This window comes from Sporobolomyces salmoneus, assembly GCF_050403485.1.
Source record: "Sporobolomyces salmoneus JCM6883 DNA, S_salmoneus_JCM6883_v1_ctg4, whole genome shotgun sequence".
NCBI classification, from domain to species: Eukaryota; Fungi; Basidiomycota; class Microbotryomycetes; order Sporidiobolales; family Sporidiobolaceae; genus Sporobolomyces; species Sporobolomyces salmoneus.
In genome coordinates, this window is record NW_027481159.1 from 416,306 (window position 1) to 443,663 (window position 27,358).

Genomic DNA, 27,358 nt, shown 5'->3' on the forward strand with positions numbered 1-27,358 from the left:
TAGAATTGCACGAATAAACAAAAGCATCGCATAGAAGGGAAACAATTTTGCAAATCTCTAAACGGCACAACTGTCCCCAACTTGCGCTTCACCTGCTCCTTCCCGGTACTCTTACACGGTGTTGTTGCGTCGAAGAGACAGAGTAGCTGGACCTAAAGTCTTTGCGGATCCAGAATCAAGTTGCCTCGGGAAATTTGGTGGACCTGATCTCCTCAGCTACTTTCCTCCGTTCATCTCGATCTCCTCGTCCGCTTCGAACATTCGTTTCTGACTGGGATGAGCTGAGGTCTCAGTGATGGAGGATACGGTCGCCGTAAGATCTGGAAGTGGTGCATTGAACTCGGTTGAAAGGGAACTCGAACAATCGGCGCCAGTCGTTCGCGTATAACGAGATGACCTGGTCGGAGGGCCCGAGTTCGCAAACGCCTTGGGTCACGAAAGATGCAGCCAGCTCGATCTCTGTGGCAGCGATTGACAGTCCCCTATCCCCGACCTCAAGAAGGGGAAGAAAGAATACTCCGAACGCGCTCGCTTTCAGAACGCCAACGAGGAAACTTGTCGAGGTCATCAAGTCCGGTCAAAGAGCAGCAGTAGCGAAGAAGACGGCTCAAGGGAGAGCATTCAGTCGCTAGAAGAGCTAGATCGTGAGTGCCTCGTTCTCAAGACGGAAAACGATAACTTTTCGGAATCGATCTCACCGATAATCCGTCGCGCGTATTTGTTCAGAATGTGAAGGGTTGATTGGGAGGGGGAGAATGTCTATGCGCTAGAGAGAGACAAGGGAAGAGAAAGACCTCAGTGGGAGGAAAATTGCTCTTGCGAGGACGTCCAGTCGTCTCTTGCGACGTGGTCGAGTGACCCTCAACTTGAATCTCTCCAGGTCAATCAGGATTGCGAGTAGAGTACTATACGATTGTAGAATCAACTGATGAGAACGAGAAACAGAGACGTAACAGAGAGACAAGTGGAACTAGACATTGTTTGCGACGATTTTCAAGCGAGAGATTCTTTCTTTCCTTCCTTCCGCCTCTTCTTCGAATCCTTCTTCGGAGCTCACATCACAAGACATCCTCCCTCCTCCTCTTCTTCTCGACGTGGCACCAAGTCGCCGGAGACTCTCCCTGAATCGGAGGAGTCGTAATCTAAATCATAACCACCAGGCTCCTCGACGAACTCGTTCGTTTCCGAAAACTTGCGATCTCGAAGCTCGCGCCAGCGTCCTCGGTGTAGATTCGAGTAATCGACGGATGTCATGATTTTGCACTTCCTGAAATTCGACGAATCGTTGATGAGATGGTCGTACTGGAGTGAAAGCCTCAGACCAGATCGTTTGGGATAATTTGAAGCGTGAAGGACTCACCATCCTCGAGAGCGACAAGCCATCTTCGAAGACACTCTGACAAGCGCAACGGAGCAAGACGACGTACCAATCGGAGTCCTCGTCTCCGAGCGAAGGAAGTTGCTTCGACTCGTCCACGATGAGTGGGGTCGACTCGACGAGCTGTTGAAGTTTGAGTGAAAGCGAAAGAACGTTTTTGTCGAATCGAGCGAAAGGTTTCTCCTCGTCATCCGATTCGCCGATCCTCAACCAATCCGTCGCCTTCTCCTCGATGCGCTCTCCTGACTCGGAAAAGATAGGATGACTTCGAGGGCTGGAAAAGTGCTTGAAGAGTTCCCGGACTGAAAAGGCTTTTTGACATTTGCTACATTCGATTCGAAAGGCGAGGGAAGACGACTCGAGGAAGGTCAAGAGCTGTTCGTCGGAAGCAAGGATAGGTTCGTCGTTGCTACGGGGGAGCCAAGGAGGGAGACGTGGCAGTTGAAGGGGAAGTTTGTCGATGGGACAGTAGTTCGTCGAAGGCGAAAACCCTTTCTCTTTGCCTTTACTCTGTTTCTTCTTTTTCTTCTTGTCTAATTCGTCGGCGAGGTCGGTGTCGGCAGCGACGATCGAGCGTAGAAGCTTCTCGCGACGGTCACGAACGAGTTTCGAGGTTTCTTGTCGAGCAGAAGATGCGACGTCAGTGGGAGAACAAAAGAGTTCGAAGGGTTCTGCGAAGTGTCGCTGAGAGTAGGTTCGAGAATGGACAATTGAAGGTACACGTTCGAAGGCGGAAGGTAGTCTCGTTCGGCGTGATCCCTGACGAAGTTTTCGTATCGATTTCTCAAGATTGAGCGGAGTCGAGAGCGACGATTGTCTTCGAGTACTTTGCGAACAGGAGGTTCGACCGTCGTCGAGAAGGTACGGTCGGATAGAGGACGAGTTGATTTGACTTGGGGGTGATTGCGGAAACTTTGAGCTCGAAATTCACTCTTTTCGAACCCCATTGCTTCGAAGCGACGTTCGATTCTGGGGAGGTAACGTCCTGAGTCTATTCACTGTCGATCGAAGATAGAGGGAAAGACTCTGACTCACTCTTCACGACGACCCGAACGGGTTTTTTCATTTTCGTCGCTTTTCTTGATTTCCATCTTTTTCAACCATTCTTGAAGAGCTTGTGAGTCCTAGGATCACCGGGACTGAGTCAGTATGCTATATATGGGAAAAGAAAGGTCGAGTATTCACCTGCTCTCGCAATTTGCGTTCGTTGTGAAATTCGAGATACCACTTCTGGAAATCTCCTTCGGGAGAGGGCGCATTGTTTTTACGCACGAGCGAGACGAATTCCCTGTAGGCTCTCATGTGAACGTGAGCGGCAGAAAAGGACAAGGGAACAAGAGGAAGACGACTCACCAATCAGACCTTTGGAAAGCACGGATTTTTCGTCGCTCTTCAAGTTCTGCTTCGTCTAGATCGGCTCCATAGCCAAATATTTCCAGTTCCTCCTCCATCTGCTCGTCGAGAAAGAGACCGCTCGTCGCGGAAGCAGGGAATTTCGCATTCAAGAATGTCGACATTCGTCGCAAGTCGTCGGGATAGTACTCTGCGCGCGAGTCGAAAATCAGTAACGGTCACTTCTCAGTTAGGCGACTGAGTAGAGATGGAGCTTGCTTGGCAACCCTCCCTTCTTCGCAACGGTTGCATAGAGACAAGACTGTGCGTAACGGTTTAAGCCTTTCGTTTCGAGTTTCGTCCATTCGACAAATTTGTCTTTGAGGCAAGCTGAGCAGATTCGAGCTCGATACAAAGGATCGACTTTGCCTGCGTTCGATTTTCCACAACTGAAAGGAGAGAGGGAGAGTCAGCTTCAATCTCGACGAACGAACGCGAGAGCGGAGACTCACATGTTGCAACCCTTTCCAAACATCAACTCGGCGTATCGAAGATCAGGCATCGGGGAGAGTAGTTCAGGTAAACCGATTCGTTGACGAGCACGTTTGAAGAGCATCGAAGAAGATTCTCCAGTGACGACTGAGCGGAAACTTTTGTTCGTGTTCGAGAGAGCGAGTAGATCTCCAACATCCAAGTGAGTGCAGATCTATTCTCGAGTGAGTGCCGAGTTCAGTGAACAAGTCTGAGAGTTGGGAGAGCGAGAAACGAGACTCACCTCCCAGATGAGATCCATTGGCAACTCGAGTACACCTTTGAGAGCTCCTTTCTTGCCTTTTACACGTGATTGAGCATTGCGAGCGCGTTTCGGAGGAGGAGGAGCGGCTGAATTGCCAACATTGATGAGACGATTTCACGGGCCAGGGAGTGGAACGGATGGTGGATGCGCACCTTGAGAGTCATCAGGAGTAGTTTGAGAGGCTCCCTTGACCTTCCTGGGCATGTTCGAGGTCGAGGGGTGCAGAGAGAGGTGAAAAGGAGAGAAGAGCCTCTCTCGTATCGCTGTATCTGTCGTCTCCATCACCCTTGCTCCCACCTCTTATCTTTTCCCGTACTGCTGTCCACCCTGGAGAGGACACAGACGGAGCGCGTTGAGCAACACCGGGAACACTCTGGCAGATTTCGTCGAACTATCCGACTTGAAGCCTTTGCAGCATTCGCACAGACTCCCCTGCTCCTCCGCTGAGACGGGGCCTCTCTGACAGTGAGTCCAGCTCCAAATTGGCCTATCGTGAACTCGGGTCAAATGGGCGCGTAAGCTACAGGCGTTTCTTTTTCTCCTTGTCCTCATCTTTCTCCTTGGACGCCTTCCTCACGAATCCTCCCCTCGCGCCTTTCCCCCCAGATGTGAGCCAATCACAGCATGAGTCGATGGCTCGATAGTCGATGGTTCGAAGTCCTTTGCACCGACGCCGCTGATTCGCATTCTACGAAATCCGTTCTTGCAGTGCCCAAAGCTCGCTTGCGAAACATCGATTCGGCGGGTCAGCCTCCTCCTTCTCCTCGACTCAAGTCTTGGTGCGCTATGACTATGAGCTGTGGACAGACTCCCTAGCTCAGCTCTCAACTCTCTGCGATTCTGGCAGCGCTTCAGCTTCGCCTTCTTTTTTTCCCGTCGCGATTCATCGAATAATACCTCATCATTGCCTCGCTCCTCTCCACACGAGTTTTATGTATTTGAAGACGTTCGTAACATCAGAATCAATACGCACGCATTTCGAAAGCCCTCTCTTTGCTCTCTCCCTCTCTTTCCCCTCACGCTTGACGCACTAAATCACCAAGTACTCAAGAACATGTCTTCGACCACGCAATTCAACACAAGTGAGTGCTCCGCCCACGACGACCCTGTCCAGTCGAGAGCTCACGCTGCGGCTGTCCGTTTGACCGTTTCAGATTCCTCCTCCGGAAAGGTTGTCTCGCCTACAAATTCGACGACAGTCGCACCTCCTCACGAGGATTATCAACATCGCGACAACCAAAAGGCAACGGGAGGAGCGTCCGAAGCAGAACTCGCGACAAACCCGACTGACCCCAACACTCGTGAGTTTTGATTTTCGTTCATTCCATTCTGCCAATGGTCCGAGTAATAAGACCCGAAGCGCTTTGCTCGCTTCACTGCTGACCTAAACCTGCTGTGTGTTCTGTAGAAGCGAGAGCAGAAGGCTTGAAGGGAAAGAACGATGCGCCTCTTACCGAAGCCGATTTCCAAGTTTTGGACCCCCTCAGTCATCGACCTGAAGGAGGTGAGTGGCAGCGGGAGTGAGCAAGCTAAGCAAGACCAGCTTCAGAGACGTGAGGTGAGAGTCAGCATACCCGAAACGGACAAATGAGAACCGAAACGAATTTGTTGTAATTTTCACGAGTTGAAGCTCTTCCTACCTCACGTCAGCTACGGCTCTGTCATACGACTCAAGACTCGGTCATCTCTCTGCAACACACCACAAAGAGAGGTCAAGCGGAAGAAACTGCTGAAATCGCTGCTCGGGGCCTGAACATTTCACCTTTCATATCCTTAGCCCGCCCAGAAGAAGCACCTCTCCCTAACCGCCCTCATTCCATACTCTTCCCAATCTTCCTGTCTCACCCAAAGTTCATTCGAAGCTTCAATCTTGATCAAGACTGAGATTCCTTTCCAAGCCAAGTTTTCAGGTTCGATCTCTCGCGGTCCGGGAACGTAGGAGATGTGACCCGAGAGCGAAGGTTGTCGAGAGATCAACTGAGGTGCGATGCTGTGGACGCCGTGCTCCAGCTCAGTCCTATCAATCGAGAGACTGAAGCCAGATTCGAGCTCACCGAGATTCGACCGCGAAACCAATGTTATGAATCCCTCCCGTTCCACCAACAATGAGCAAATTCGCTGCGACCTTCCTCATACGCTCTTCAGCTCCTGCTGCCAAGATCGATTCGACGACGGCAACGTCCAGAGGAATTTTCGAAGATTCGTATCGAGTATCTATCGTTTGAGGAGTGAGAGCGGGTAGTTGAGCCGTCGTCGCTGCAGGAGCCGGTGAACCACCGAGAGAGGGAGTCGCCGAAAGACCGGGAAGAGGTGGGAGAGCGATCGGAGCGAGTCCCGTCGACGCAGCATCTTCATTCGCGGCAGGAGTTCCAGACCGAGATGATTCACCGGTTGTCGCGGCTTGAGTAACAGGAGGAGCTTGCACTGTGAGAGGGACCGACGTGGTGGAGAGGAACAAGTGACGAGTAGAGTTTTTCATCGCGTTCGTCTGGAGAGAAAGAGAACGAGTCAGTAGCTCGCTCTTCTCGGATCAGTCTAGGGCGAGCTCACAATTCCTCCTTGTCCGATCTCGACATAATCGTCGACATTCTTGTTCCAGAGTTCCGGCTGTTGTACCGTTTTCTTCTCGAAATCGATAACTCGAGGTGCGAACAGAGCCTGTAACTCCATCGTCAGCGAAAGGGTTTCGAGCACGGTAGACAAGCGGAAGACCCACGTAAGGAGCGAGAATGCAATCATCGTACATTCTCATCGTGTATTTCTGCGTCGCGAGTCCTGGATGGCGAACGTAGAAATCGTACAAATTCAAACCGATATCTCCCTTTTCGTGCATAGACCTCGTCAGCCGCTTTTCACACAAGGTAACCAGCCAGATGAATCACTTCGCTGAGAACGACCGAACGTTCCTTGAGATCCTCCAAAACGATCCAATCGTGCCATTTCGAGAGGTCCGCTTCTTTGTACGGGAACCCGTTTCGATTCAGCAAGACGTGCATGAACGAGGTGATGTCGTCCCCTCCGAAGTCGAGCACCATTCTGTTCGCGCGAACGACTTCAGTGGGTCTACGCGGAGGGACGAGGAAAGCGAGAGCCCTCACCGAGTTTCGGGCACGACCAAACCTTCTTCGACGCAGGTAATCGTCGTTAGAGTCGCTCCGATGTCGACTACGCAAGCTGAGGAGATTCCGGCTCCAAACGTCGAACAAATCGATTCCTAAGAGTCGAGGGCGGAAGGTCAATTCAAGCAAAAACTCGTGAGAAGAGGGCTCGCTCACCTGCATCACGCAAAGTTGTTTGAAACCGAGAGTACTCAGGAGAAGATTGCTCATCTCTCGAACGTAGGTTTCGTCGTACAAATCGGGAATGAGGAAAATGACAGAGTAATCCTGTCGAACGAGAACGCGAATCAGAATCGCCTCGAGAGAGAGACCAAGTCGGAAAGAGACTCACCTTGATTTCTTCTCTTTCGATACCTAGTTCATCCTTCAAGACTGTAGCGTAGAGAACTTCGAGATCTCCCAAGAACTCTTGTTGCGAACTGTATCCGACCGTATTAAATCCTCCTCGTTGGAACGGATGACGAAGAACGTAGCCAGAAGCTAAAGGATCTGGTATCCGAACAGCCTGTACGCGAGAAATGCGAGTCAGCGAGACAAGAACTTCCGACAAGGACGAAACAGGGAAATCACCTTGTTTCCAACCCGAACTTCAGCTTCTCCAGTAGTCCATTCGTGATCTCCCTCAAACTCTTCTCCCATACTCTCAGGTACGACCGTAGCGTTGTAAGTCGCTGCTTGACTGTTCCCGTTCCCTTGTCCCCTCAACTTGTACGCCCTCATTCGTGCCCTCAAATCAGCTTTGATCGACATGATTTTCGCCGATAAAGGATCTGAGGGATCTTCTGCTAGATTCGCACCACCGGATCCACCGGCACCGACGGCACGAGAAGAGGAGGAAGCATCGGAATCGTAGTCGTTTTCGTTCGAGCTTGGAAGTTGAGCCATGGTTGAATCGCCATTCGCATCAGCGAGAACCGGCAGTGGAGGAAGTGTCGAAGTCGAAGCTCCGTTCGTGTTCTGTTTGATAGTAGAAGAAGACGAAGGAAGAGGGGGATTCGAGTTGTCGCCATTTCGAACTGGAGCTTGAGGCCTCGCGACGAGTTCCGGCTCTTTCCCTTTGCCGTTCGAGGGATTTGAAGGCACGAAGGAACGAGATTTGCGAGCGATGACGTTCGGTACGGCGATGGGAGCGACATCAGAAGCTCTTCCAATTCGAAGCCAGCGAGAACCGGGATGAATCACGATCGTCCTCGCGAGAGGGTCCGTTGAGCTAGGGCTCTGTACCTCGACATTATGTAAGCTCACTACAACTGTGTGAATAGATTGAGGTAGGACTCACTGATTCTCTCGGAGGTTGAACTCCTTGCGAAGGAGCACTCTTCAAAACGTTCAACTTTGGTTTCTCTTGACTGTTTCCGAGTTGTTCGAGTTCTTCTTCACTCGCCATGAGCTTCCTTCGTTTTGATTCCCTCGAAGCGTCCCATTCTTCGGGAGTAGTCCTCCGAGAGAACCACGATTGTTGGTCAGATTTGCCGAAAGTCGAGGCGACGTTCTTCGCACTAATCACAGAAAGGAAGTTAGCGAGGGGTGCTACGGAGCTCAGCGAGGAGAAATTATGAACTCACTTGAGGTAGCCAACGACCTGTCATCAGATGCGAATGAGGTGGGGTCAGTTAATCCGCGACGAACGAGAGGAGGAGAAACACTCACGTTGAAAGAAGTGTATTTCAGAGGCTGGGATCCTCCACGCGTCTGCTTAGGTGGCATGTCGAATCGAAAGGGATGAAAGGTGAGATGGAGGAGAGTGTATGCGGGTTTCTGAGCGAAAGACTTCAAGAAATTTCTGGCTGTCTCTTCTCTCTCTTCTCTACACTTCACTTTCTTCGACTTCAGCTTTCGACTCTCAACTCTGCTCAGTTTTCGGCCCAGCACCTACAGCTATCCATTCTCGTGAGTTCCTTTTACCAACGCTTCCTTCCCTTTGCTCCACTCCCTTCCTTCCTCCCTCTTTTTTACATGATGACTTGAGCGCATTTGGCACGACGAGACCCTCTCCTTCGTGTTGCTCGATTCCTCTCGAGGGGTCGAGGTCCACGAAGGGTTTGTCCCACTGGAGAACTTTCTCAGCTACCTTCCCGTTTAAACGGGCCTTTGTCTGAACCCTTCAAACCTCTCTTACTACTCTTCTACTCTTCTACTCTCGACAATCACTCGCTTCTCTACTTGGACTGTACGCTGACCTTTCGCTTCTTGTGACGGTTTTGCAGGCATTCCTCGACGTTTTTTTTTCTCTCGAAGCCTTGTTTCTTTTTCCAATGCCAATCAATTCGCTTTTTCACACCATATCTTTCGTTTGATTCCCGTATCCGCGAGAATCAATGGCCCTTGCGAGAAGTACACGGAGCTTGAACAACGGAACGAGAGAGACATCCTAATTTTCGTGTGTTTGTACAGCAGTGACTACTAACCTTTTCAACTTCGAAAAGCACATATCACACATAGAAAGACACAGCGACACAGAATAGATAGCATACTACGGATCCAATCCCCTTGACAAAGCTTTACGAGCGGTAATCTGCGATACAATCGATTTCGCAAAAGAGTCAGTCTCGCTTCTTTCGAGAGAGAGCAGTTCAGACTGACCAGCGTTGATCGAGATGTATTCATGCGAGAAGTCGCAAGTCCAATAAGTCGCTTTCTCTTCTCCCAATCCCAAATGAACCCGAATCTCCAAATCTTCCGCCTTCAAGATCGTGCTCGCTCGTTCCTCGTCGACGTTCTCAGGTTCTCCGTTCTTGAGTAACAACAATTCGGGCGATCCGTCGGTGGGGACGAACGAGACAGTGACGCGAGAAGGATCGATCGTGAAGGGAGGTTGAGAGTATCCGACGGCGCAGAGGATTCGACCCCAGTTCGCGTCTTCTCCGTGCAGAGCGCATTTGACGAGAGCCGAAGTAGAGATTGTCGATGCGATCTTGTGCGCTCCTTCGTATGAAGGTGCTCCCTGTTGAACGAATTTGTGAGCCAAGGAGATCGAAAGAACACTCAAATGAGTCAACTTGGGCTCGACTCACCTCTACGGTAACCCTGACGAATTTCTCTGCACCTTCTCCATCCCTGACGACGAGTTGAGCCAATTCAGCAGCGAAGCTAGTCAATTCGTCTCTGAACTGTTCGTATTCCTGAGGCGTTGATTGTTCCGAGATTTCCTTGATTCCAGACGCTCCATTCGCGAGGGCGACGACGGTATCGTTCGTAGACATGTCTCCATCTACCGAGATCGAGTTGAAACTGCGGTCGACGGCGTACGAGAGAGCGTTTTGTAGAGAAGAGGGGGAAATTGCCGCGTCGGTTGCGATAACTCCGAGCATCGTTGCATGAGGTGCTGTCGGAGTCGGAGGACCCATGTTGGGATGAATCATTCCTGCTCCTTTATCGATTCCAACCATCCTGACCTCTTTCCCTCCGAGTTGGAACGTTCGAGTTCTCAATTTTGGGAAAGTATCCGTCGTCATGAATGCCTTTGCGCAATCACTCCACGCCGAGAACCCACTTCCGAGAGTTGCGGTACTCGCTTCAATCCCTTGTAAGATCTTCTTGATCGGTAACAGTTGTCCAATCACTCCCGTACTCATAACGAGAGTTCCCGTCCCACTACTCGAACTACTCGCGCTCAAGAACGAATCGAGTTGTTCCGACATCGCCCTCGCATCCTCTAATCCTTTCGATCCAGTCACGGCGTTCGCACATCCCGAATTGACGACCAATCCTCGAGCGATTCCTCCTTGGTGAGCCAACACTTCTTTCGAAACGACTACGGGTGCCGCGACGAACGCGTTCCTCGTGAACGTACCCGCTGCTGAACAAGGTCGATCAGAGATGATGACGCCGAGATCGAGTTTCGAATGGTCTTTCTTGACTCCGCAATGTAATCCAGTCGCTAAGAATCCATGAGGGAATTTGGGAGAAGTTGCCGGATCGAGCGTGAAACGTTGGGCTTTCGATAATTGTGTTGGAGGGGGTTTCGACTTGGTTGGAGGGGAGGAAGGGGCGGGAGGGAGGGAGGAAGTAGAGGAAGCGGGAAAGTGGGAAGAAGTAGAGGTCGAGAAGGCGCGGGAAGCGATAGGACCGATTACTGATCGCAGTGGATTAGAGGATTTGGCTACTGAAGCCATCGTCGAGAGTCGAGCAGGTTCGAAGGTGAGAGAGCGATGAGAAAGACCGAGGAAATCGTCGATAATGATGAGGGGAAAATCCCGCAAATACTGAGCGCTCCTTTATCGAGCTAGCAGTACGATGTAGTCGTTGACGGTTGGAGTCGTTCAGGGCGCGAGCGGAAGAGGAGAATCGAACTGAAAGTTTCCAAAATCGAATTTCGCAAGAGAGCGAAAAGCTCTTTCGGTCTGCGCTAACGAGTTCGAAAGCGATTTAGTCAGACGTGACGGCACGAGTCCTCTACATGAAGGAGTCTCGGCATCGATCAGTCCAGGGAAGAGTGGAAATGCGAAGGGAGGGAGATCTAATTTACAGCCTGGAAACGAGTAAGAGTAAGGGTAAAGGGTAAGACGAAACGTGACGGAGTCTACCACCAGCTACTCCAGAGAGAGAGAAAGAACGACAAGGAAATCTATATGACAGGCAGAGGGTCGAATCTTAGGCGTTGGGTGGACAGTGAAATCTGAAAACTCGTTCGCTTTTCGAATCTTCCCCTCCTAAACGAGGAGACGTCTATTGCGATTTACCGTAAGCGGTACCGAGACGAGCGATCGGAGGTTGAATCGCTTCCTGGTAAGTACCTTGAGCGTATTGCAAGTTCTTTTCGAAATCGATCGGTTTCTTCTCGGCGTCCTTGAACTCTTCCTTCATTTCCCTCGCGAGCGCGAGCAAGTCGTCGCAGGCTTGACGCGTCACTTGGTGGTGAACGACCATACGGTTCGAACCGAGAGTGATGCCACGAGTTTTCGCACGCTGAGCGAGATCGGAAATGCTGAAACCGATCGATTGAGGGTCGAGCCATAGCATGTTGGTTTCTGTGGGAATTCGCCTATGTGAGTCTGATGGTTCTAAGATGGAGACTGATGCGAGCCCGACTCACCGACAGGGAGTAAAAGTTCAGCTCCCATCTCGGCAAAGTTGACAGCGAGGTGACGAGCGAGATCGTGGGTGGCAGAGAGTTTCGGGAGGTGGTTGTCGAGACACCAACCAGCAGCGACGGCGAGCGAACCACATTGTCGGATACCTCCACCGAACGCCTTTCGGAACCACTTGACTTTTTCCTGTGAACAGTTCACGAAAGAACCGCGGGGTCAGTGAGCGCACTCGTTCAGATCAGGGAGAAGAAGAATGTACAATGAACTTTCTAGGACCGACGAGAACACTGCACGGAGACCACGATTACAATTCTCGTTAGAAACTCGCGAAAACTGCAAGACCGAGCTCTACGTACCTTCCGATAGGAGCACCGAGACCCTTTGACATGCAGAGAGACACGGTATCGAATGGTCGACAGAGTTCCTCGAGACTCGTACCAGTCTTCGCGACGACTTCCCACATTCGAGCACCATCGCAGTGCATGATGATACCTTCCGCTCGCATCCTATCACTGATTCGGACGACTTCTTCCTGAGGGAAGATCACTGCACGAGGAAAACAAGATCAGTCTTGTTAAGCGTAAAGCAAAAAGAGAAAGTAAAGGTCTCACTTCCGGAAAGAGTGTTTTCGAGAGAAACGAGTTTCGTAGGAGCAGAGTGAATGTCTTCACCGAAAACGGCATTGTCGAGAACTTCCTCGAGGGTCAAATGGTGACCGTTGCGAGGAGGGACGGCATGAGAACTCGCTTGAGAGTGCATCGCGACTCCTCCAGCTTCGTACAAGTGAACGTGGGAACGAGCGTCGAGAATGATGGAATGAGGAGGTTGGACGAGGTGAGTGCGGATAGCGAGTTGGTTGGTCTACAAGCCATCGAGAGTGAGTTTTCTGATTTTCGGTAAAGAGTTGTAAACGCTTGAAGCTGACCATAGTACCGGAAACGCAGAAGAGACCAGCCTCTTTGCCAGCAAGTTTGGCGATCCTGTCCTGCAGGTCGTTCGTAGCTTGATCCTCCTGTTAAGTCCTCATTGTTCAACATTTCCAAGTTTTCGTTTTCTCCTCGGTCAGAAACCAAGAGAGAAGACTCACCCCGTAGACATCGTCACCCCTCGAAGCGTGCTTCATGACATCGTACATCTCATCCGTCGGCATAGTGATGGTATCCCTGAGAGGGTCGAAAGAGTTGAACGAAAATAGTCAGTTTTGAATTCTCGAACTTTCCCCATCCTATGCTTGAGAGTATCCCACGGGAGCCCATCCACCAACGTCTAGCCTCTGCTCCGTTCTCTTGTTCTCGATGCAACGAGATCACACGACTTTGAGATTGAAGTGAGATCTACGCCGATCGCTATTTTTCGGCAGAGTCGTGACAAATCAACCTCCAATCCCGCCCTCCATTGCCTCCGAAAGCTCTCCAAGTATCCCTTGAGGGCATCCAACGCGTCTCGTAGTCCGTCCGAGTGCCCGGAGGAGAGTAGACTCACGTTCTGAAATCCCTCGAGATTTGTTCCAATTTGAGGTGGTTCGCTTGTTGACCTTTCAAATCACCTTTGGGCATCGTAGAATCTTTGATCGTAGCTTCAGGAGCGGTCGAGGCGTAAACGGCGGAAGGCATCTTGTTGTGAAATGATCTTCGATGAAGAGGAAGACGAGAAAGAGGTTGGGTACTGTTGAAAGGAGCTAGAGAGGGTAGTTGAGAGGGAGAGTGGGTCGTGTTGAACGATCTGGAGGAACTCTTGAGAGGGAAAGACGAAGAGGCGATTCGGCGAGTGAGGCGAAACATCTGAAGCTGAGGAAGCTCGAGCTAAGCCTATTTCTAAACTTTGTCGCTTTCTCGCTTTGCCGCCAAAGAGAGGGGAAACTCGCTTTTCTCGGCTTGCCTTCAGATCCGAGAGAGTGTTTACACGAGGGAGATGTATTTGCAAGGAGATAGAGACGAGGAATAATGCGAAAATGATTCTTTGCGAAAACAAGCGAGAGGGAGAAAACGAAAAAAGGCTATTCTAGTTTCTCTAGAGTAGGGTCTCTCCTAGGGCAGAACGAACGAGACTTCTTCCCATGTCGACAGTCTGTTGGACGCTTTGTACGGCTCCGAGGGAAGGGTTGATTTCCTGTCGAGTTGCGAGAGAGTCAAGGTCAGAAGCCGAGAAAATCGAATAGTCACGCAGGGAGAGCGAACGCACCATAACATCGAGGGAGACTAGTCGTCCAGTCTCGGCGATAGCTGTGCGTCGGTGTCAACGAGCAGTATCAGCAGGATTCGATGCAGACCCGGCCAGAACGGTTCGAAACTCAGACGAACCTTCACAGATATAGTGACCCTCTCGGAACGAGAGACCTCCTCGGACCTGTATGGCATGCCTCGCCCTCAGCTATGCATACTGAGGGATATGCTGATCAAGTGAGAAATGCTTACAGCGGTTCCGGTCGAAGGGGCGACGGTAGGGTCGAGAGCATCTGTATCGTCGAATTCCCGGCATGAGCACTCGCGAGTTCTCGAGTTGCCATGTCTAGCAAAGAGACGTACCGATATCGAACGACAGGTGAATAGGACGATCTTTTCCAACGTATTCGAGCGCCATTTCGACGACTTTACCGATTCCCCATTTATCAACGTGGTGCATCGAGAAGCATTTAATGTCTACCCATGCAGCTCGTCAGTACACAATCATCGTCAGCTCGAGAAAGGGTGAGAGGGAGGGACTAACTGTTCTCCTTGAGGATTTTCCTCTCTCCTTCATCGATATCCCTCAATCCAATGTAAACCAATCGATCACTCTTGAGTACCGGTTCGATCCACCCGAATTCAGGGATCTCTTCTTTCGAAGTACCCGGTAGACCCATCAAGAACGAGACGGGACAACCGTGCAAGTTTCCAGAAGGAGTCGTTAAAGGAGTGTTGATATCCTGGAATAAACCCGAGTGAGCTCGTGACGCTCGGCAAGGAGAGAGAGGATGGTAACGTACGGCATGGGCATCGACCCAAATCAAAGCGGCCTCGGGGAAGGCCCTGAAAGTACCACTAACGGTACCCATCGCGAGGGAATGGTCTCCTCCGAGAGTGACGGTTAATTCCCCTTTACTCGCATGAGCGTAAACTCGTTCAGCAACTTCTTGGCATACCTACAGAGCGGCAAAAGAATTGTCATCGAGATCAGAGAGAGCGAGAGAGGGAGGAAAGTACGCACTTTGGAAACTAGTCGAGGTTTCTTGAGGATTCCGATATCGGGATCGTCCGAACCATTCGAGTGAATAGATTGAGTGAGTTTATCAGCACCTTGGAAGTCTACCTTCCATCCGAGGCCCTGTAACAAAGGAGATTCTCCTCAGAACTGTCAGCGATTCTCCCCTGTTCTCAAGCTTGAGGGAGACTCACCTCGATATCTTGTACGAGGCCTGATTCGATTAATTGAAGGGGACCAGCCTAGACACGCGTTCAAAGCACGAGAGCAAGGACTTAGATGAATGAGCGAACTGTTCGGAATTCGTCTGCCCGATCCTCTCTCTCCTCCAGAGTAATGTAGAAGCACTCACGTCAACACCAGCTTTAGGTTGTCCACCACTGCACCGCGAAGTGAAGTCAAAGTCAGCTTCAAACTGAAAGCCGAGAGAGCGGAAATGGAGAAGTTCGGAGAACTGACCTGAAGGGACAACCGACGATACCGGCCGTGAAAGGTTGACGGAGATACTTGTATTCGTACGAAGGAGTTTCGAGTTTGGGATAGAACGACATGGCTTGACTTAGGAGTTGAGACGGAGTGAATAGAAGGAAAGGAAAGGAAAGAATTCGTCGCTCGAAAAGTTCTCTCGGCAAACGAACGAGGTCGATCCATGCGTTCGTTCGCTTCTCTTCGGCTTGCCTTACTTTCGACATTCGAGCTGGGCAACGTGAAAGCTATAACACTCGATACGAGTTTTTCTGTTACAAAAAGAACTGCTATTTAGAAAATGAAAATTACACAGTCCTCCTCTCCTCCGCTCACTCTTCCTCAGAAGGAGTTGTCCCATCATGACCCTCAGCTCTCTAATCGATTCGAGTGACCAGAGGTTTCCTCGTAGGACTCGCGCTCCTTCCTCGTGCTGCTGCTGCCGGTCTTGAAGAAACTGCTGCCTTTTCCGCTCTGTTTCATTCATTGAGTTTCGTCAATATTCTCCCCCGCGACCGTAGAGGTAGTGGTCACGAGCGAGAGAGGACTGACCCAACTGGTGGTCGAACGAAGGCGAAATCGCACGACAATTCTTGTTCCAATAGAGGTTCTTGAGGAGCTTGCGCGATCGCCTTTTCCGCTTCTTCCCTCGTTTCGTACTCTACCAATGCGTAACCCTATGACAACGACTCTGTGTGAGCGCCGAGTTCAGTGCAGTGAGGGAGAGAGAGACGGACCTTGACATAACCCGTTCGACGATCCAAGTTCAAATGCAAGTTTTTCACTTCTCCGTACTCTGAGAATCGCTCCATGACGTCTTCTTCTGCCGCTTCCTCGTGTACTCCCGTGACGATCACGATCCATCCTTCGACAGCTGTGGCAGTAAAGAGATCGAGTGTGAGGGTGAAAGGGAGAGGATTGACGCGAGTGAGATGGCGAACGCGGGGAAGAAAGGAAAGAGCAGAGTACTCGGTCAGCGGTGCTCTGAATGATACAGTGCGAGTCTAGTGAATAATGAGGCTTACATCGTTGAGCGTTCGAAGCGGTATCATCCATAGGAACATCTACTCCTGTGTAAGCCGTCGTCTTTGAGTCGGTGTCGTTCCCTGTCGACCCGATACAAGTAGCATCAGTCTCAAAGCTCCCATACAGCGCTAGGTCGTCCCAAGGTCATGAAGACGACCTTGTTTGATCAAGGATGATTCGCTTCCTCCACCTCACGCTGAGCTGCTCGGGATTGGACAGAGAGTCAAGATAGCTTACCATCTTTCGAAGAGTGTCCACGACCTTTACGCTTGAATGCTGCGCCTGTGGAAAGATGAGAGAGAAGCGTGAGTCGGATGAGATGGCAAGTCGGAGGAAGGGGACGCGGGAGTACGTACTGTCAATCGACTCTACTTCCATTCGATCAGATTGCATGTTGTACTTTCGGTATCGAGGGTTGAAGTGGAGAAAGTGAAGAGGAGGAGTTTCGCTCGTTCATCCTCGACCTCTCACATCTGAATCGACGATACGTCCGGAGAATGTGCTCGATCGATCCTTGCTCAGTGTACGCTCGTCCTTACGGGTCTATAACTTTCTCCGCTTTCGCAACATCGAAATCCTCGAACTTCGTTTCCGCTACGAGTTTCGTCACCCTCGTCTAGGTCCAGACTTCAGCTTACCCGACGAGCTACTACATATGAGCATCAGACAATCGACAGTCGGCAGTCGCAGGCTCACCATTTACCTCCGAAAGACTCCGTGCCTCGCAGGAATCGAATCCTCTCTCGCTCTGCCCCTTCTACCCCTCCTTCAGGCTCCCTCGACAATTCCAGCATCAGGACAGCTCGTATCTCGACACGGCAAGAACGTACAGCGTTTGGAGAAGCTAGTGAAACAGGAATACATCTAATTCCGAGTACAGTCAAGAAGAAAGACGACAAACGAAGCAACAGCCGAAGGTAGGAGGATATTATACGTCGATCAGGTGGATCGTAGATAGTCCGGAAAGATATACAAGCAACAAACAGAATCCGTTCGCCAGAACTCGCCTCAGCGCGAAAAGAACATCAAACTCGACGAAACCCTCCTTCCGATCGACGTCAACGATTCCCCTCCTCCTTCTCCTTCAATCCCTGCAGCCTCCACGTCTCGAAAATGATATCCGTCATCGCATAAGTCACAGCTCCTTCTTCCGGTTTCGACCATTTCGGATCCGCCTCGACTCGCTCGTAATGCCTTCCGTCCTCAGACGATTCGGGCCGGTTGTTGTAGATCTTGTACGAGTCTAGGATGGCCACTTGAGGGAATTCTTGCGCCATGAATCTACGAGATAGGTGAGACGGAGTTAGAAAGGGGAAAGACGGGACATGAAGTCGGAGAAACGACAGCTCACTTGAGGAGTGCTTCGTTGACGGGTTCGAAGATACGACGCTGAATGTGTCTCTTGTCGTAGCAAGCCTACCAGGTCAATCACTCAAGGTTAGTTCGAAATTCGTTCCAAACGAGATCGCAGAGAGGCTCACGATTGGTTGAACAGCACTCGTCACCGTTCGAGTCATCAATTTCGCCTCCGGTGCGAGTCTCGTCAAAGCTTCGACGAACTGCCTCGTTCCGTTCACGAACGCCTCGGGTGAAGTGTCCTTTTCGGTAAGCCACAGTCCGACCTCGAAGAAGATGTGCGAAGGTGGTTCTGCTAGGGCGGTGAGGTATTTCTCGGTATCGACGGGGTCTCCGAGAGGCTCCCAGTGAAAGCTCATCATCGTTGTTTCGTTGTCCGAGGTCCGAAGGAGGGGAACGTTCTTGTCCACTGTTCTCGAATCGATCTCTGGAGTCAGCCTCTGAGCTCCACGACTAGAGGAGGAGCTTCACGATTAGAGGAGGGAGCGAGAGAAGACAGGAGGGAGCGAGAGAAGAGAGGGGGGGAGCGAGAGAAGAACTTACAGTGACCGTAAGGATTATCCCACTTTCCGAACAGGCAGGCCCCAAACGACTGGTCCGCTGTTGCGTACTGCATACAGTACTGATCCCTTGTAATGCTGTCGCCGAGGAAGAGCAAATGACTCGGTTTGATCTCGTTGACGTATCCTTCGAACGTTCGATGTCGAAGTTTGCAGTCGTAGTTCGCGAAGATGTAGTTGTATTTGCGGTAATCTGTAATCGTGTTGATACTCGTCGAAGGAGGATCAAGCTGTAGACGAGTCGCGATGGGGTGAGCTCATTCTGTGGCAATTAGCAAAACGGAGTTTCGCTCATTCTCTACCGAGCGTTTTGGATTTTCGCTCACATGACTTTGTACCCATTCGTACAGCGGAGAATCCTCCTCGAGGTGCGCTGGATTGAGATGCTTGCGAGAAATCCATCTACCGTCCGTCAAATCGTCTTCGAGCGAACATTCTCGAGCGCTATCGACCGGTGGAGGTCCATCGACTGTGATCGTAGCTGGAGTTCCCGTGACGGCCAGCTTGAAGTCTGTCGAAAGCCGTAGAGGGTTAGCTCGGTCGGCAAGGAGAAACGAAAGATTGAGCTCACAAGGTCGAATCTTCCAATCGTGCAACTCCGGCTGGAACGGGTTACATTCGTCGTGCTCTGGCCAAGCGTAAACCTGGTATTCTCCCGGATCCCTCAGTTGGAAGCTGACCTGGACTCTTCTTTCGTCAAGTTGAGTCGATTCGGACCAAGTAGGAGAATGCATCGTTGGACCGACGAAGAGGACGCGATACGCTTGGGCGCAATATGTGAGGTTCGAATGGGCGCAGTGGAAAACGAGGGAGGAAGGAGCGGAAGTTGATACGTTTTGAGGGAGGGATTCGATTGTGAGTTTATCGTCTGCGGATTGTGGAGTCAGTTCACTGACATTTCCGAGAAACAGTAGGGCACACTTACCGAAGTCGAGCTCCCACTGAGGCGATAGCGGGTTCGTCAGCGGTTGAGGATAGTAGCTGAAGTGTGTTCCGTTTGCCGTTTCAACTTTTCGAACGAGCAAGCTGTCGACTTTGACTTCACTCTTCAATCGATCCTGTATCCAACTCGTCACTTCCACTCGGTCGTTTTCATTGACGACGTATGCGAATCCGATCAAGGTGATCACAACCAATGTCAGGAGCAAGAGCTTGATAACCTTTGAGGTCTTCTTGTTCCGCCGAGTGTCGTGACCTTCGGTACATCCCTTCCCATATGTCTCATCTTTCGTCTCGTCGAGCTGTCTGTAGCGGTAGTCGTCGGAAGAGCGAGAGGAAGAAGTCGGCAAAAGGGAGAGTTGTGAGGAAGGCTGGGATCCTCTTCGACTCGATTCACTTGACGAGGTGCTCGATCGAGGCTGAGATTGGGACGTCGGGATAGCTGTGTAACTCATGTCGACATGGGCGAAGCGAGAGGAAGAGGTGCAGAACTTCAAAGAAGGAGGGAAAGTCGATCTTCAATTGTTCTGGGAGTGCTCCAAACGCTTCTTTCTGTTCTGAATCGGCATTTGTCAACGCGCGACGACGTTCCAATTGCCCTTCTTCGCGACGTAACACGACGCTAGAAGACCGTGACCCGAAAGTGTAAATAGTTTCTTTTTGAGCCCGGGGCGCCAAAATTCGGTGACTTCACATTCCAACAATTGCCTGCTCGCTATCTTCATCGTCGTCGAGCTGTGCTGGGCGCTCGAATGAGGACTTTCAGTACGCTATTCCGTCAAGCGAGTAAGACGCTGACGGATTCGATGAGAAGCTCGCAACAGCCTGACCTCCACGCCAGTAAACAAGTACAGCTGTAGGGGTGCAAGCGAGAGACAGTCTGACATGCGTTCACGTGTGAACAAACCCGTTCAGGCAACAGAGAGGATGAGACAGAAAGCAGAACGAAATGCAAACCCTCGCAAAAGACCCAAAACTTCTACAACCTGATTCGATTCTCCTCCCTAAGATTGCAACCTCCAAGTCTCAAAGATAAGATCCGTCAAAGTGTGAGAGACTGCCCCTTCCTCTGGTCGAGCGTGACTCGAACCCGGAAACCTCTCCCATCTCACTCCATCCGAAGACGATTCGGGTCGATCGTTGTAGATAGGATAGGCGTCCAGTACTTTGATCGAAGGGAACTCTACTCGAAGTAGTCTGCCAGGAGGGGAGATCAGCCCCGAAGAATGAAAGAGCAAACAGAGGGGGAACTGACTCGAGGAAAGCCTTATTGACGGGTTCGAGAACGGGTCGAGTAATGTTTGCGAGTTCCCAGCAGCCCTGAGTACAACGAGATGATCAGCCGAGAAGAGGAGCAGCTGAGATGGGTAGAGCTTACGAGAGGTTGAACTGCCGAAGAAGTCGTTCGAGTGATAATCTTCGCGTCTGGAAGAAGCGTAATCATCTCCTTCAGGAAAGGCCGTATCGTCTCGACGTAATGTTCGGAGGTATAGTTGCGTCGGGTGATCCAGAGCGTTGCGGCAAAGAAGACGTGAGACGGCGGAGAAGGAAGAGTTTCGAGGAAATTGAAAAGGCCAGTTCCCCATGCGACCGGGTTCCAATGGAAGTATAGATCCGTCGTTCCTCCATCTGACCGAGTGTAGGATGTTCGCTTGTTCCTGGAGGGTCGAGAAACACCGCGATCAGGGGAGAATTTCGATTAGTCGACGAAATGGAACTACGGACGAACGCTTCTCGATAATCTAGATCTGGATCCGTCGTGTATCGGCAGACCTCCTGGTCCTTCACTCCGACACTCATACAGAAATAATCCCTGGTGACCGCGTCGCCGACCACAAGAATCGAATTTGGTTTGATCTCGTCCATCCATTCGAATGCTGTACGATGAGGAATCTTACATTGGTAAGGAATGTAGACGTATCCGTAACTCTTGTAGTCGAGTAGGCGCACAGGAGGGAAGGCGTCGATCGGCGCAGGCGGCGAGGGGTCGAGCTGAGTGAAAATAGCGAGAGAGAGAGAGTCAGATTAGTGACTCTCGCAGAAGTGCATATGGTGAGATGGCTTACGTGTGTTCGAGCCCATTCGTAAAACGGCGAGCCGACCTCGAGAGCTTCTGGTGCGAGATAACTTTTCGAAATCCATCTTCCAGCCAAATCGTCTTCAGCCGTGCAGGCTCGACTCTCTTCCTTCGGCGCTGAACTCGGGGGTCGATCTCGTATCAGCTGTTAATCGTCACGAGAACTCGAGAGAGGTACTGCGGCTCACCTTTGCCCTCGACCCCAATCTGGTAAGGGGTTCCTCCGATTGCAAGCGTATAGACTGTAGGCAGTAATGATTTAGCGGCTGCACTCCAGGAAAGAGAGTCGACGACTCACATTTGGGTCCCGTCCAAAACTTCTCCCTCGACCAAAAATCGCAAGTTTCAAACTCCGGCCATCCGCAAAGTTGATACTCTCCCGGATCATCTATCCTGAACCTGACTTGTACATGCCTCGAATCGATCACGTGCGAGTCTGAATGGAACGTCGATCGAATCGTAGGACCAACGAATAGGATTCGATAACTTTTCGCGCATTGTTCCAAGTCGGCGTGAGCGCACCTCACGGTTATCGAGCTGGGTTCTCCGGCGACGATCCGGTCCGGAACAGAGTCGAGTGTTAGAGTGACATCGTATTGAAGTCGTTGTTTTGGTTCGAGAGGGTTCGTGAGGACTCGACGAGCGTAATGAGGAGTTCGCTTCAAGGGCCTCTTCAGTAAGAATCGATCCTGCCTCCTTCCTAGTACACTGAGCGCCCATGCTGTCGTGCCTCCTTCTTCTCGATCTTCCGCATTGGAGCTCGTTCCAATCCAAAACACGACGAGAAATACGGCAAAGAGCGAAAGGGAGAGGTAAATGAGAATCTTTCGATTTGCTGTTCCTCCTCGTCGCGGTCGAATCCAGCTGTTGGCCGCCTCCGAGTGATACGTTGAACAGTCGCTCGTTCGCCGAGTCGGCATCGGAGGAAAGGAAGAAGGTGATGGAAAGTGATCGAACGGAGTTGAACGTGATTCTCCCTCATCTTCCGAGTAGGCTTTCGTGGGTAGCGTCGAGAGTGGTATGTAGTTCATCACCGTGAGTCGATACAGAGCTAGCTATCGAGTCGAATGTCGGAAGAAGTCGGTGCAGGAAGGAAAGAACGAAGATCTTGATCGGGAGGTTTGGAGCTTTGAAAGCCCGAAAGTCAAAGGTTGATCACCGAGATGGAGCTGATCGTACGCCGAAGCACGAGTTCGCAGAAGGTGGTTGATCGAGCTTGAACCGGGAGCAGCGAGGCGATTTGAGTGGTGAGAGCGACTGAGAGAGTTTTGGAGGGTTTCGACAGTTTTGTGGGAGTACGGAGACGAGGAGAGCCACGCGTTCATCGTCCCGAGTCTCAACTTCGATAGTGCTGCGACGAGTTTGAGACCAGAGCTTTGTGGGATCACGATGTGGTAATTCGACTGGACCTCGCTCCACAGCACGACTTGGCTTCGATGTAATCTGTCTTCATTGACGAAGGATCTGTCAAGATATAATTGACTTACATGCTGACAGTGGTACTAAGCGATCTTCTAGAACGGCGAATCTCCCAAAGGCAAGTCGGTATGCAAGAACGGTCTTTTCCCTTCCCCAGTTCCAAACACTGCAGTTCCATGACCTTCATCTGCCGTACTCCTCACTTGATACTTGTAGATGACGAGCTAAGCCAACGGAATCGAAGTACATCAGCAATCTTCTCTTTAGATGCGGATGGAGAGACCCGTGACTTACCCCCTCGAGTCCAACAGGACCTCTCGCATGAGTCTTTCCCGTACTCACTCCAACCTCAGTTCCAAACCCATACCTGAACCCATCGGCGAACCTCGTACTCGCATTGACGTAAACTCCCGCCGAATCGATTCCTCGACAAAACGCTTTCGCGTTCGCATCGTTCTCCGTCACGATCGAATCCGTATGGTGCGAGGAATGAGTGTTGATGTGTTTGATTGCGCTCGAGAGGGAATCGACGGATTTGACGGCGAGGATTAGCTCGAGGAATTCGGTTTCGTAATCTTCTGGAGTTGAGGCAGAGACGAGTTGAGAGAAGGCGGGATGGGAAGAAACGGTCGAGTTCGAGGAAAGGGCGGAGAGGGTAGAAGGGTCGCAACGGAGGGCGATTTTCGAGTCGAGCAGTGCTGAAGCGAGGTTGGGCCACAAAGAGGAGAGAAGAGAGTCGTGAATGAGGAGGGTTTCTGCTGCGTTACATGCCGCTGTGTAGGTAGTCTACGAGCGACGGAACAAGCTAACGAGTCAGCTGTGCGAAACGTCGAAGAGAAGTCTCGAAGTGCTCACCTTTGAATCGACGACGACATTGATCGCCTTCTTCTCCACCGCACTTTCATCGACGTAGACCGCGCAGAGTCCATCCGCATGGCCCATAACCGGTATCCGACTATCGTTCTGAATCGATTTGACTAAACTGTTGCTCCCTCGAGGAATGACCAAGTCGATGTATCGATCTTGCGCGAGTAAGGAAGCGATCTCATTTCGAGTTGAGACGGTCTGGATGTAGGCGGGAGGGAGGGAGGTCGTAGAGAGCGCGTCCTGGATCACTCGGGACATGATCTTTTGGGTTTCGAGCGATTCTTTCCCTCCTTTCAGAATTGCCGCATTCCCTGTCAGAGGAAACGTCCGGCGAGTCAGTCTGCAAGTTGTCTCAAAGCCGTAGATGTCACCACTGACCTGATTTGATTGCGAGAGCCGTGATATTGACGATGACTTCCGGTCTCGCTTCGAAAATGACGAGCAAGACTCCGATCGGACACGTCACCCTGTACAGCTCCAATCCTTCGTCTAGCGTCTTTGCATACGTTACTTGTCCAGTAGGATCGGGGAGAGAGTCGACTTCGAGGATGCCTTGCAACATTGAATCGTATTTATCGGCAGAGGATTCGAGATCGAGTCGTTTCAGAAGGGATGAGGACATCTTGCCTGCTGCTACTTGCTCCTTCGCGGCCTGTCATCGCAATCCGACACGAGAAGGAGAGAGATTAGCTATCTGCCAAAAGTTGATCTCCGAATCGCTCGATTGCAACAGTGAGAAGGAGGGAAAGGCTCACTTCGATATCCAATCGATTAGCTTTCAAGATCTCATCCTTGTGTTCCGTTAGAGCCTGCTTGAGTGCGATCAAGGCCCGGTGTCGCTCTGCCGAGTCAAGAAGTTGGGAAGCGTCGAACGATTCTTTCGCTGTACGGGCTACTTGTTCAGCTCCTGACATGGTTGTGGAGCGATTCGGAGAGGCGTATTATTGAGAAGAGGGCCGAAAGTGAAGAAGTGAGGAAGGAGAAGAGATTCATCGCCTCCCGCAAAATATTTCTCTCAATGTTCGAGCGAATTCTCGGATATGATCGGTTCATTATGTACACACACAGAGACGAGATTTACTACGATACAGAAAAGATGATTGCGCGGACAGAGGGAGAACTGCAAACAACGGGAAGATATCGGTTTTCTTTCTCCTTTTCGACGATTTAATCCCAAAGCTTGATGAGACCGTCCCCTATTGAGCATAGCTTGTCAGTCATCTTTACCTGTGTACTATAGGGAAGCTCGAGGGAAGGAAGCTTACATGAACTCGTAACGACCTTACTCTATTCAATCGAAATCGCAAACTCTCATCAGTTCCCTTCTCACACCTTCTCCAGACAAAGAGAGAGGCAAGACATACCGATTCATGAGGTAACCAAGCATGACTGATAATGACCTTCGAATGAGCCTTCTTGATCCTCGAAACGATTCGACTCGTCTTGAAATCCCAAAACACCATATCTCCCGTTCCGTCTCCCGAACTAACGTATCTTCCATCGGGGGAGAATCGGGGTTCACAAGCGTATCCGGCGATAGTGTGCCCGGCGAAACGTTTCTTTCGCTAGAGGGGGTCATTCGAAGGCATGTCAGTGACGAAAGAAAGAGAGCGGAGGAGAGAGGCGATCGCACGTTCTGTTTGAAAGTGTCGGCACCGAAGAGGACAATTTGATTATCGAGAGACGTAGCAGCCATCCATTTACCTGTTCAAGCATTCAGTGAGTAACTAGTCAGCGCTCGGATGCGTTTCTTGAGCTCTGTATACAAAAACACTCACCATTCGGATGTAACCCAACGGCAGGCATCGAATGCATCGTAGGATCCGCGATCAACTTGATCGGTACGGGGATATCAAAGTCCCACACCCTCATCGTCTTGTCGTCGGAAGAAGTGATGAAACGTCGGTTCTCATCGACGAACGTGATCGTGTTGACCGGTCCCAAATGTTGATCGTATTCTTGAGTAATCTCTCCGGATCGCATATCGTACTATCGTGAACAAGAAAGGTCAGCGAGATGAGAGGAGGGAAGGAGGATGGAAAGAAACGAACCTGAATGACTTTCTTGTCGCTCATACCAGCGAGGAAGATGTTCTGTTGTTCAGGGTGGAATTTGATACAATAGGGAATCTTTCCATTCGAGAAAGCTTGTTTGCATTGACCTGTTCAAAGACCGCAACATCGTGAGAATCGGAAACAAAGCAATGTTAGAAGAATAGAAGACTGACCAGTTTCGGTATCCCAGAGTTTCATTTGACGATCGAACGAAGAAGAGAGGAATTGTGCTCCAGTGTTATCGAATTGAACGTCGTGAACCGCTTTCGAATGACCCATGAATGTTCTCAAACATTTTCCAGATTGGTAAACGTCCCAAAGCTGGGGCCGGCTCGCGAATGTCAGCACCCGCATTGCCTTTGCTTGTACGAGAGAGACGACTCACCTTGATCCTCGTATCCAAAGAACCTGAAAGGATAAGATGACCACTTCCCGGGAAAAGTTGAATTCGAGAAACCCCTTTCGTGTGTCCAGACCAAGTGTGAACACATTTCTTCGGTACGAAACATTCTTGTTCTCCCGAGTTGCCACGAAGGTTGACCCCGTCGACGTCGAGAGGAACGTGGAGGTAAGTTCGTCCGAGGTAATCGTGAGTTTCCTTGCCTGTCAACCGATCTCACGTCAGTCCTTCACGCTACGTGGACAGGTGAGAGTGAGTGAGAACATACCATGGAAGACACTCTTCTCTTCCCCGAATCCAACCTCTTTGCGATTCGCATCTTCGAGTAATTTCCTCCTTCTCTCTTGTTTGTTCAACAACGGTCCTCCCTGTAACTCTTGCTCTTCGTACTCCTCCTCTGTCGGTACCGCGACAGTCAAGTTCTCTCCTTCCCAGCCTGCCCACGGTCCTAAATATTCCTTCTGTTCCTTCTTTGGTTTCTTTCTCTTTCCCGCTCCTGATGTGGCCCCTTCTCCTTCCCCCTCTTCCGTAACTTCCTCTCCCTCTCCTGTTTCTTCTTCTCCTTCTCCCTCTTCGTCCTCCTCATCTGGATCTTCAAACACTCCGACTTTGCCCTTTCCCATTCTCCTTCTCTTCGTCGCCCTAACATCCTTCCTCGCCGGTTTCACCTGACTAACCGAAGCTCCTCCATTCCTATACACCTCTCCTTGGTTTCCCACCATCGCCGGCGTATGTTCATCGATCCCAGCGTTGAGGGAAGGATTCGCGGCGTAGCCGAGGACATGGAAACTCCTCTGTTGTTCCGCGAACGAGAATTCCGAGAAATGTTGTTGTTCGACGTGTCCCGTCAACGCGTTTTGTTTCGCGAGTCGGTTGTGATCGTCCCCCCAGGGGTTTGAGGGTCCTTGAACGGGTTTCGAGAGGTCCGAGAAGGAGGCGTTGTAGAAAATTACGTTGTCGGAGGGTCGGGTGATCAGGGATGAATGGGTAGAGTGCAAGTCCTATCGAATACGACTCGACGTCAGTACAGCGCTAACAGGAGAGGGAGGAGAGAGAGGAACGAACCGAGGAGATCACGTCGGGAGCTGATTTCACGACAACTTTGTTCCCGCTACTCGTAGACTGTGCTGGTAATTGATCTGATTGAATCTGGTTGATCCCGAATGCATCTGTCGGATCAAACTCTGCCGCTTCGTCGTCGTTGTTCGAGGTTTGATCGTGTTCGATCGAATTGGCGTCAACGGGTGCTAGTTGTTTCGATTTGACGGCTGCCGGTTGCTCGGTTTCTGAGTCTGAACCGTAGTCTACTAACGCCATAGTCGAGATCGGCTAATGAGCGGTGACGGTGGGAGAGACGAGG

At 50.9% G+C, this 27,358-nt stretch overlaps 11 protein-coding genes across 11 annotated transcripts; 1 reads left to right on the top strand and 10 right to left on the bottom strand.

The window, feature by feature from the left end:
• Positions 1 to 1,147: 1,147 nt before the first annotated feature.
• On the bottom strand, positions 1,148 to 3,710 carry JCM6883_001625 (F-box protein; the record flags this gene model as incomplete). Its single annotated transcript, XM_076629219.1, has 9 exons — positions 1,148 to 1,960; positions 2,032 to 2,347; positions 2,414 to 2,502; positions 2,564 to 2,666; positions 2,732 to 2,921; positions 3,044 to 3,159; positions 3,223 to 3,416; positions 3,486 to 3,592; positions 3,659 to 3,710. The coding sequence occupies 9 exons, from the start codon at positions 3,708 to 3,710 to the stop codon at positions 1,148 to 1,150; spliced, it is 1,980 nt and encodes a 659-aa protein (XP_076490866.1).
• An 850-nt stretch (positions 3,711 to 4,560) lies between these two features.
• On the top strand, positions 4,561 to 5,030 carry JCM6883_001626 (uncharacterized protein; the record flags this gene model as incomplete). The annotated part of the gene is made up of 3 exons (XM_076629220.1): positions 4,561 to 4,588; positions 4,661 to 4,807; positions 4,915 to 5,030. 3 exons carry the CDS (start codon positions 4,561 to 4,563, stop codon positions 5,028 to 5,030), a joined length of 291 nt encoding a protein of 96 aa, XP_076490867.1.
• A 249-nt stretch (positions 5,031 to 5,279) lies between these two features.
• On the bottom strand, positions 5,280 to 8,332 carry JCM6883_001627 (uncharacterized protein; the record flags this gene model as incomplete). Its single annotated transcript, XM_076629221.1, has 12 exons — positions 5,280 to 5,496; positions 5,561 to 5,994; positions 6,057 to 6,164; positions 6,223 to 6,327; positions 6,389 to 6,542; positions 6,605 to 6,720; positions 6,782 to 6,892; positions 6,957 to 7,130; positions 7,196 to 7,843; positions 7,905 to 8,124; positions 8,191 to 8,207; positions 8,276 to 8,332. 12 exons carry the CDS (start codon positions 8,330 to 8,332, stop codon positions 5,280 to 5,282), a joined length of 2,361 nt encoding a protein of 786 aa, XP_076490868.1.
• Positions 8,333 to 9,126: 794 nt separating this feature from the next.
• ARG7 (glutamate N-acetyltransferase) lies at positions 9,127 to 10,740 on the bottom strand (the record flags this gene model as incomplete). The annotated part of the gene is made up of 3 exons (XM_076629222.1): positions 9,127 to 9,140; positions 9,209 to 9,569; positions 9,640 to 10,740. The coding sequence occupies 3 exons, from the start codon at positions 10,738 to 10,740 to the stop codon at positions 9,127 to 9,129; spliced, it is 1,476 nt and encodes a 491-aa protein (XP_076490869.1).
• A 553-nt stretch (positions 10,741 to 11,293) lies between these two features.
• Positions 11,294 to 13,211, bottom strand: GLY1 (threonine aldolase GLY1; the record flags this gene model as incomplete). The annotated part of the gene is made up of 8 exons (XM_076629223.1): positions 11,294 to 11,595; positions 11,661 to 11,841; positions 11,915 to 11,942; positions 12,012 to 12,201; positions 12,267 to 12,516; positions 12,581 to 12,667; positions 12,743 to 12,818; positions 13,138 to 13,211. 8 exons carry the CDS (start codon positions 13,209 to 13,211, stop codon positions 11,294 to 11,296), a joined length of 1,188 nt encoding a protein of 395 aa, XP_076490870.1.
• A 454-nt stretch (positions 13,212 to 13,665) lies between these two features.
• Positions 13,666 to 15,386, bottom strand: CAR1 (arginase; the record flags this gene model as incomplete). The annotated part of the gene is made up of 11 exons (XM_076629224.1): positions 13,666 to 13,764; positions 13,837 to 13,877; positions 13,956 to 14,001; positions 14,070 to 14,110; positions 14,181 to 14,294; positions 14,362 to 14,560; positions 14,621 to 14,776; positions 14,842 to 14,958; positions 15,030 to 15,077; positions 15,188 to 15,215; positions 15,295 to 15,386. The coding sequence occupies 11 exons, from the start codon at positions 15,384 to 15,386 to the stop codon at positions 13,666 to 13,668; spliced, it is 981 nt and encodes a 326-aa protein (XP_076490871.1).
• Positions 15,387 to 15,677: 291 nt separating this feature from the next.
• On the bottom strand, positions 15,678 to 16,719 carry JCM6883_001631 (RBM8 family RNA-binding protein; the record flags this gene model as incomplete). The annotated part of the gene is made up of 6 exons (XM_076629225.1): positions 15,678 to 15,774; positions 15,853 to 15,977; positions 16,038 to 16,174; positions 16,326 to 16,406; positions 16,564 to 16,608; positions 16,683 to 16,719. 6 exons carry the CDS (start codon positions 16,717 to 16,719, stop codon positions 15,678 to 15,680), a joined length of 522 nt encoding a protein of 173 aa, XP_076490872.1.
• Positions 16,720 to 17,384: 665 nt separating this feature from the next.
• JCM6883_001632 (uncharacterized protein) lies at positions 17,385 to 19,636 on the bottom strand (the record flags this gene model as incomplete). Its single annotated transcript, XM_076629226.1, has 7 exons — positions 17,385 to 17,607; positions 17,678 to 17,742; positions 17,808 to 18,091; positions 18,226 to 18,472; positions 18,569 to 18,753; positions 18,814 to 19,110; positions 19,168 to 19,636. The coding sequence occupies 7 exons, from the start codon at positions 19,634 to 19,636 to the stop codon at positions 17,385 to 17,387; spliced, it is 1,770 nt and encodes a 589-aa protein (XP_076490873.1).
• Positions 19,637 to 20,185: 549 nt separating this feature from the next.
• Positions 20,186 to 22,289, bottom strand: JCM6883_001633 (uncharacterized protein; the record flags this gene model as incomplete). Its single annotated transcript, XM_076629227.1, has 7 exons — positions 20,186 to 20,378; positions 20,437 to 20,501; positions 20,560 to 20,839; positions 20,911 to 21,173; positions 21,248 to 21,375; positions 21,447 to 21,500; positions 21,557 to 22,289. 7 exons carry the CDS (start codon positions 22,287 to 22,289, stop codon positions 20,186 to 20,188), a joined length of 1,716 nt encoding a protein of 571 aa, XP_076490874.1.
• A 483-nt stretch (positions 22,290 to 22,772) lies between these two features.
• On the bottom strand, positions 22,773 to 24,458 carry PRO2 (glutamate-5-semialdehyde dehydrogenase; the record flags this gene model as incomplete). The annotated part of the gene is made up of 5 exons (XM_076629228.1): positions 22,773 to 22,901; positions 22,972 to 23,463; positions 23,533 to 23,855; positions 23,923 to 24,196; positions 24,300 to 24,458. The coding sequence occupies 5 exons, from the start codon at positions 24,456 to 24,458 to the stop codon at positions 22,773 to 22,775; spliced, it is 1,377 nt and encodes a 458-aa protein (XP_076490875.1).
• A 253-nt stretch (positions 24,459 to 24,711) lies between these two features.
• Positions 24,712 to 27,315, bottom strand: JCM6883_001635 (WD40 repeat domain-containing protein; the record flags this gene model as incomplete). Its single annotated transcript, XM_076629229.1, has 10 exons — positions 24,712 to 24,740; positions 24,810 to 24,831; positions 24,909 to 25,109; positions 25,178 to 25,248; positions 25,323 to 25,533; positions 25,596 to 25,705; positions 25,772 to 25,919; positions 25,984 to 26,201; positions 26,267 to 26,999; positions 27,064 to 27,315. 10 exons carry the CDS (start codon positions 27,313 to 27,315, stop codon positions 24,712 to 24,714), a joined length of 1,995 nt encoding a protein of 664 aa, XP_076490876.1.
• Between the last annotated feature and the right edge of the window lie 43 nt (positions 27,316 to 27,358).